The sequence below is a fragment of the Nannobrachium achirus genome (genome assembly GCF_963921795.1).
Source record: "Nannobrachium achirus genome assembly, chromosome: 18".
Classification (NCBI taxonomy): Eukaryota; Metazoa; Chordata; class Actinopteri; order Myctophiformes; family Myctophidae; genus Nannobrachium; species Nannobrachium achirus.
In genome coordinates this window covers 36730500-36739382 of record NC_137825.1, presented here as the reverse complement: position 1 = coordinate 36739382, position 8883 = coordinate 36730500, and the positions used below count along the sequence as shown (strand labels likewise).

The 8883-nt window shown below is 45.0% G+C and overlaps 1 protein-coding gene across 3 annotated transcripts in view; it reads right to left on the bottom strand.

The window, feature by feature from the left end:
* Positions 1–261: 261 nt before the first annotated feature.
* rbfox3a (RNA binding fox-1 homolog 3a) overlaps positions 262–8883 on the bottom strand; it is a gene marked incomplete at both ends in the record, with an annotated part of 330498 nt that continues 321876 nt past the window's right edge. For all 3 annotated transcript variants that reach the window (XM_080748006.1, XM_080748005.1, XM_080748004.1), the window contains 2 exons: positions 262–306; positions 3889–3967. In XM_080748006.1, the coding sequence (XP_080604132.1) occupies positions 262–306; positions 3889–3967 (124 nt within the window). The remainder of the gene's footprint in view (positions 307–3888; positions 3968–8883) is intronic.

Sequence of the window (8883 nt, the reverse complement as noted above, 5' to 3'; positions counted from 1 at the left end):
AGGGCATCTTTCTTTTTTTTTTCTTTTTTTTTTGTGTCTCTCCAAAATAAGCACAGCACACCAATGGCAATGCATAAAGTTAAGAGAAATCTTTTGAAAATGGGACAGCAACTTGACAGCGAGAGTCTTGAGTTTCAGGGTCAGATTTGCCACCCAGAAGCGTTTTGTTTTAGTTTTCCATGAAGTAGGAGGCGTTTAGTTAGTGATATTTTTTTTTGTCTGTTTTGCTGGGGAAAGGGGGGAGGGGGAGTCTCCCTCTGTCTAGTAGGGAGTGAAGCGACTGCACCCTCCTCTGTAAAGGCTAGCCTGCAACATCAAAGATGAAAAAGCGCCAATCAGTATTCAATATAGGAACCTTGGTTCAAATTATTAATATTAGATCAACTTCTCTCCTTCCCCCCCAAGAAATGTTCCTCCCTTTTTCCAGTTGTAGCTTCTCTTTCAGAGATTGCATTTGTGGAATAAAAAGTACTACTTGTACAGTGTAAAAAAAAAAAGTAAAGTAATTTGTTGGGCATTCGCTAAATAATAGACTTCTCGAAAACCTGGCCAGGCTTATAATTAGGGACTAATCTTTAACTTTGAGCCCATTTAAATGTGCTGCTTTGCTTCAAATGGAATATGTTACATTTTGATCTGTCTCCCATGGTGCACCTGTCATCGATTTTGGAACTTTAACTAGCCTAGAATCATCTATTTATCGCTGTTAGCATTCCAAATGCAGCATCATTAGTAAAAATGCTGGCATCTTTGCAACACATGCTCGCAGCTAGATAGAAGCTCATCAGTCAGTTGGCAAAAAGAAGAAAATGAATTAAATGATTTCTTTGTTAGTTGAGATTTTGAATAGTTTTACCACCATAGGATGTTCCATTAAATAGGCCAGTCAAATCCACTGCATAAGCATGTATTTGTATAACATTCTTTTGATGTTTTAATGAACACTAACGTGCGGCTTTTTACGAGTTAGCTGATGTATCTCTGTTCTGTCTCTCTGGGTCGATCTACACCTACATCTATATCACTGTCCTGCTTAACCACCACTACGGATGTATTTTGTAACAAAAATGTTCTTATAAAAGTATGCAGTTATCTTTATATTCGAAAAATAGCCAATCTACAAGCTCACAACGCATCTCATGTGATGTGTTGTAAGCTTGTAGATCTGCTTTTTTGGGGGGGATATTGTTTGAATAGTAGTCAGAGGTGGGCAAACACCTCATTTACAAGGTCATCAGATCCGGCTATTGAGGTGATTATTTTTTGATGTGAATGTTTGTCTCTCCAGATAATCCCATTTTATATTACATATATTATTAACCTAAAATTATTGTATTACTGCTTGTTTTAGTATTAAATAATTAACATATTCTATGCCTATACTATTCAAATTAGCAGCGTTTAATAAGACATAAAAGCACCAGTGGTTTTCCCTGTCTGGCACTGGGTGATCAGGGGCAGCCATGGAGAAGGGCTCAGTGACTGTGTGCCCACCCCTGGTTGCAGGGGCCTCGTTTGGGGCATCAGGGGCTGGCAATTGCCTCCCCTTAGTGTTCACAGTTAACGTTAACTCTTTTAACGCCTATGACGAGCGCGTTCGCGGAGAACGGCTCAGTGACTGTGTGCCCACCCCTGGCTGGCTTCAGTGTTGAACTCCAGACAACCAGCGAGCCACAGTCCTCAAAGACAGCATCCGGAGCTTCCATCGCAGAGAGCCGACACTAACCTCGCCTAGCATTACAGTATATCGTCGCTGTCGAGCGGAAACCTCGTATCTCCAAGTTTAAAATGTGTACGTTCTTTCGTAAAGTAAAGCCCTGCTTCATCATACAAGGCGGTCGCACAAAAGTAGTGAAAACAGCAGATCTACAAGCACACAATGCCTCGCGCCTGTAGATCGGCTGTTTTCACTAGTTTAAATCATTTTCAAAACGATGAATGCAAAACAAACGTTTTTTGGACATACAGGGTTTTCACCCGACAACGACGATATCCCCGTTGCAACCAAAGTTCGGCATGGGGGGAAAAAAAAGTTTGCCTCACAGGACCTAATTAGCAAAAAGGCTTTTAACTATGGAACCTCTAATGAAAAAAACACATTCCGTCTTTTCTCCTCGTGTTTAAAACAGAAGGCTGGCGAGGAGGAGACTGCACAAGGAAGGCACATGGCCGTTTGACTCATTAGTTACTTCATCTCAGCTTGGCTGCAAAAGCTGAAGGTTCAAGGTTCTTTAGACGTCATCCCTACCCTTGTCAACGCGACTGTTGCTAATTACATCTGACGAGATTGATCTCGGTAAAGTTTCTTTTTTAGCTCCAAATTCTAAATTGGAGCTACGTACGGCGCCGTGTGTGAGGCGAGGTGAAGTTCTGACACAAGTTTTAGAGTTTTGAGTTCTGCAATTCCCTTAGTGTTCACAGTTAACCCATTCAGAACGGGTACACTATATTGTGTATCATTATTTTATGCTTTAACTATTGAAAAATAGCAGATATACAAGCTCACAGCGCGGCACCGAGTGCCGCGCTGCAAGCTTGTAGATCTGCTATTTTTGAAAAGTCGTGAAGTTCTGGCGAGGTGAAGTTCTGACACAAGTTTTAGAGTTTTTTGAGTTCTGTTCCTGTTATGATGATGGCTAGGAAAAAAAGATATATAAAATGTGCAAGTGTGCGGCGCTACGTTACATTACATCTGGGGGTAAAAAAGGGAGGACAATTTTTGGAGGAAGAGAAAGAGAAGAAAGAGTAATAAGGAGGAAAACACAGGCCACAGTTTTAATTAAGTAAATGAAGAGAAAAAAAAAAAGATGGTCGTAATTAATGAAGGCTTTTAGCTAGCAGCTGCACGAGGGCTGGGGGGTGGAGTGGGGGGGGGACTGGGGGGTTTAGGGAGGCGGGGGGAGGGGGGCATTGGGGAGCAGAGAGCTTTCCGCCGTCACAAGCATGTCGGCACATAGGGCTCCTCTCATCTGTCTGCGCTCCAACGTCGTGGGCCAATCAGCATCTCCAGTGACGGCGAGCGCTCGGTACCATGAAATCATTTTCTCTGCCTCTTTTCTCTTCCTTTCTTCCTTTGCTTTCTCTCTGTCTTTCGTTTCTTTCTTCGTCTATCTTCCTCTTTCCTCTCCCCTCCTCTTACTTTAATCTCCCACGACACGTCGAGAGGCAACGCACTGGAATGGTCGTTAATCTTTGGAAGGAAGTCCCTACCCGCACCTCGGCGAAAGAAAACAAATTGTACTTCCCCTTTTTTTTCCTCCCCGTTTCTTTCTCTTTCTTTCTTTTCGAAGATTTTTTTTTCTTTTTCATCTTTGATGTTAGCTGCAAAGCTAGCTAAAAACAAACATTAACCATTCGACTGTCTCCCCTTCGAAATGTTTTCAGAGACTCCTTCCTTCCGCGTGGGGAGGAATTCACCGTCTCAGTTGGATTGGAAGCAAGCAGCTTCAGGCCAATGAAATTGAATGGGGAGTTTGAGAATAAGGCAACGTGCCTTTTTTCATTTACTGAAGTGGCAACAGCTCACATTAAACATTAAAACGGATCTCTCACAGAGGGAAACACACACTTTTACAGGAATAACAACTGATACAGCATCTTCCAATGTCGTCAAAACATTTATGTACAACCTACCTTTTACAGTCGCTATCCACTAAATATACCACGTTTACACACAGAGCTGCGGCTCGGTGATAGCACAACAAGGACACAGCCGGCATTGTACTTTATATATACTCACAATCTGTGAGAAACACTCACACATTCGGTCTCTAATCCTATTCAGTTTGTACACTGCCTACAATTGGTCACAATGCATTTGTTAATAGGATGGTAGTGTACTACTGTAACATAGGATATAGGACACAGATCAAGAGAGAGCAGACTTACCATAGTGCCCACACTGTACGTGGCTGCAGGACCAATCGTGTGGTGATATGGGTCTGCTGTTGCATAGACTCTGCCGTAACTGGAATAAACATAGAAAGGAGGGATACATTTTACACTTTCTATACATTACCGCGTTATTATAATATATTGGAGGTTTTGTCACAGAATCTGCACTTTTCCCCCACTCTCATATGCATAGGCATATAGATATGTTGGTGCATAACAGACATGTACTGTAGATGTTTGTGTCACCATGTGTCCAGCATACAGTCTCTTCCTCCTTTCCTGCCATGTCTAGCACAGCTCTATCGGTCATGTCTAATATCTTCCGGCTACCTCTGTTAATGCATATATTCTCTTTATGCACTTAACCACCTGAACCCAGGCATGCCTGTTCTGGAGGAAAACATTACCAGCTCAAACATTACAAGCTCACAACGCATCGCGTTGCAATGCGTTGTGAGCTTGTAGATTGGCATTTTTTGGCCTGTAGAGGGCTGCTAAAAACATGAACCCTGACGTATTCTTGGGACTAACATCCTGCGACAATAGCCAATCTACAAGCTCATAGAGATGAAGAATGTAGAATGTTTTCAGCGAAGAGATTTGGTGAAGATAGAAAAAAGGAGAGGGGGGGGGGCCTAGCGTAGCATAATTTTACTCCCTTTACCAGTGTTGTAATAGTCTTGGTTCGCGCACCCCCGCCGCCCCATATCTTTTCTAAGCAGGGGTTTCGCCTCTTACGCAAACGGACACGCATTGATCCCAAAACCCCCCAAGTCCACACCTCGCCAACGCTTTAGTGTCACAACAGGATGTTTTAACAAAGAAACGAGCCAATATGCATATCAATAGACCTGTATAGTAGGTGTTGAGCGACGTTCGCGGGACGTCTCTAGATAAGCGACTCCCCAAACATTAAATCACTATTGCACCACCGCCCTTTACAGGTTAAGGGTCTAAGTGGCTAAACATATGCCACCTTGCCTTACAGATAAAAGTGACTTGTAGTAGATCTGTAGTAGATCTGAAAGACACAAAGAAGGCTATAATAGCTTCAAGAGAGTGTGTGCGCGCGCGCGTGCATCATCATCTCGTGTGCGTGTGAGTGATTAGGGGCGTTCCCCGGGTGCTTGGGAAGTGACACTTTGACTTACTCCCCAAATATAAAACTATATGGACTCTGTGAAATGAGACAAATCAACGAGCAGCGCCATCAAATTGGAAACACTGTGTTAATTGTTTTTCACCCCCCCCCCCACCCCCCACCATACCGCCGGACACCACATAAACCTCTGGGTGTGTTTGCTCGCCTTCCTTGCCTCCGACGGCGCGGACACAGGGTTTGATAACGGATAAGGACTGTCAAGTCCTTCCACAATGAGTATGCATGAGAGACGTGAGGCGTCGGGTCGTCGATTTTAACTGGGGTCCAGAGAGGGGATCTATAATCATCCCCCCCCCCCCCCCCCTCCCATCTCTCTCACTCACGTTAAGGACAGGGCCCTATGGGATGAGGAACGCAATCGATGCTCTCCCTATAAATGTACGCCGTAAAGGTGAGAGTGTGTGATTGCAATGATTTGTTTTACCTCGCTCCAATTTATGAGAAAACGGGGGTGAGTGTTTTATCTCCGGGAGCACAAGAGAGAGAGAGAGAGAGAGGGGTGGAGGAGGAGGGTGGGGAGGGATGCAAAGTAACGCCAGGCAGGCAGGGGTGTTGCACCAAATCCTGGGCCCTGGGTACAAGGATTCACTGCGGGCCCCCCTATGTTCTTCATAGGGGGAGGGGGTTTAATCTATTTAGATTGGGAACGCATTATTTTGTGCTTTAATTATTGAAAAATAGCAGATTATACAAGCGTAGATCTGCTATTTTTGGAAACGTTTTGAACATTTGTGCAAGTCTTTGAATATTTCAGGTTTTGTGAAAAACCTATGTGTCTATGTCAGTGGTGTTCAAACTTTTTCGTGTGAAGGACCCCCAAAATGATATATGTCTGGCCACGGACCCCCATCTCAAAATATTCAGTTCCAGGGACGCCCCATATATTAAAAGATTTGCACACATTTTCACGACTTTTCCAAAACTAGCAGATCTACAAGCTCGCAGCGCGGCACCGAGTGCCGCTTGTATATCTGCTATTTTTCAATAGCTAAAGTATAAATTCATTAAGGCCCCTCCACCTTGGGCCCTAGTAACCCAGTCCCACTTTCCCCCCCCTTGTGACGCCCCTGACGCCAGGCGGAGGAGTTGGGGGGGGCTAAGGAAAGCAAGGGGGGGACGGGGATGGGGGGACTAAAGTGATAAGAAGACATGAGTAGCTGGAAGGAAGGAGAGAGAGAAATGGGATTATGAACAAAGAGATATGAGGGGGAGGAAAATGATGCTTTAGGGTGAAAAGAGAGAGAATGCATATGGGGAGGGGAGGGGGGGAAGAAATATAGGTTAGTAGAGAGAACGGAATGAGTCACAGGAGACATCAGAGAGGGAGAGCTGGTCGCAGGGACGTGCAGAGAATGTTAGAGAGGCAGGGGCCGACATTTCTAAAAGGGGCTTTTGGTGAAAATATCGAAAATAGCAGACCTCCAAGCTCACAACGCGTCGCGGCTTGTGAGCTTGGAGGTCGGCCATTTTCAATGCTTGATACCACACTGAACTAAGCACAATAAAGTCAATACTGGATAGTGGATATGTGGCGTAAAGGGCATGGATTTCTACACAGAGAGGGCAATTCTTTCAGCATAAGACGCTGCATTCAAGTTCAGGAGAGTTTGGACGAGGCAATTCTCTTGAATGTTGCCTTCAGGTATGGCATGGAAAGAGGGGCATTTGCGTTTCTTTCGCCATAGTAAAAACTGCATTCATGGCCTGGAGAGGGCAATTTTTACAGAATGGGTAAAAGGGCAGGGGCTTAGGCCCCCTTTGATGTCTATGTGTGCACGTGCCTGGCTGGTTGAAACCAGCGGGTGGGTGGGGGTTTAAGAAGGGAGTGTCACCGCAAAAAAAAAAAGAAAGCAATATTCTTTCCCTCTCTCCCTCTCCTCTCTCTCGTGGTGCCCCCTCCATGCCCCCATGTCCTCTTCCTCCCTCCTCTCCTCCTCGCTCGCCTTCCTCTCGCTCCTCATCCTCCCTGGGTCGCCCATGGTCGCTGTCTCCCCCCCTCCCTCCCTCCCCCCACCCACCCCTGTATCTCTCTCTGTCTGTCTCCCGAGGCTTATACCCAGTCTATTCACCAGCACTGGCTTGGAACTAATCCCCCCCTCCTCCCATCCTCCCCTCGCCAGTCCTCGCTCCCCCTTTTACCTCCCCCCCACCACACACACACCCTACCACATGTCTCTCTCTCTCTCTCTGATGCCACTGTGTGGCGAAGGCCTTCTTATTCGCTCCTCTGCTCTGCATCCTGCCTCATCCATCCATCCATCCATCCATCCTTCCTTTCTTCTTTTTTCCTCCCTTTCTCTTCTCTCTTTTCTTTTCTTTTCTTGTATCCCCCCCCCCCGTGTGTGGGTGCCATGCAGAGGTCTGGGGGGCACAGATAAGAGGGAGCACTGCTGCACCACAGAGCTGGGTTGGGGGGTTACAGCAGTGCTGTAAAGTAACTAAGTTAGTCCCCCCAGGAATCCGCGGAGAAAAATTCCTGATTCCGCGGAGGACAATCCTGATTCTGCGGAATTCTGTGGTGAACAATTCTTGATTCCGCGGACATTAATAAACAACCTAAAATGACCAGTTATCAAGCTAAAAATGATATAGTTCTAATAATCAAGTAAAACCCTTCATGAAATAGCTACAATTAATTGTAATTAGTGGTTAGAATAATCAAATAATCATTTTTGAGAATAAAAATCTAATATTAAATCTATTCTTTTTTTAATTGTTATTGTTTTTAATAATTACTTTCTGTTGCAAAGACTATATTGTCATGCAAATTAACCAATGCCCATAGTAACCACATTTTAGAGGATAGCCTGCCTACTACCTAGTATGGGTGTAATATTTATTTATTCTCTTCTGCATTAGCATTGTTATTGCCAGTACCATTATAGAGGCAGAGAGGAACTATAGTTCAGGACACAGTTTCTGTCAGGAACGAATGTGGGACCGGACCAATACAGCATCAGTGCAACTAGCAGGAGGGAAGCTAAGCTATTCCCGAGGCTCTGTATGAAGTGGCCACTTGCCAGACCATGTACACATTGTTTTATAATGACTACTCCCGCCGCTCTGCTGCCACTCGCGACCGCTATTCCGCGGACGTCAGAAAAGTCCGCGAACGGCCGAGAAATCCGCGGGTGGTCGCGAATTCCGCGAAAAATTCTGCGATCGCGGAATCGCGGATTCCTGGGGGGACTACTAAGTACCTTTACTCAAGTACGGTTACTTACATTTTAAGGGGTATTGAGTATTTCCAATTTTCAGTACTTTTGCCTCTACTCCAATACGTATCAGAGGCAAATATTGGTTAATTGGTTGATGTACGTTTTGCATGAATCTACAAAAAAACTAGTTGCGACTCGTCAGGTCGCAACTATGAAAAGCTCCACCGGCTCTCTGTCCGTCCGTCCGTCCGTCACGTCACATGTTGGCCCTACTCTTATCTCCGCCACCGTTGGCCCTATCGATGCCAAACTTTGCACACATACTACTTGGGTGGCAAATCACAACCTCCACCCCTGATTTCTCACATGGCCCTCTTCTAGCGCCACCATCAGGCCGATTTTTGAAAAACAAATTTTTGGACATCATGCAAAACGGTACACAGTATCTCTAAAGTCATGTCATCAACATAGATCTGTCCCATTTCCAATATTCCCTCCTGATTGACTACGATTGCCTTCTAAAGTTAGTGTATGCGACCTGACGGTCGCTTATCTCCCGATTAGGGAGTCTTACTGGTAAGTAAGCACACAAGTCACATCATTTTAGTGGAGTTAAAAAGTACAATATTTGACTCTGAGGTGCAGTGGATTAGTATATAACTATAAAGT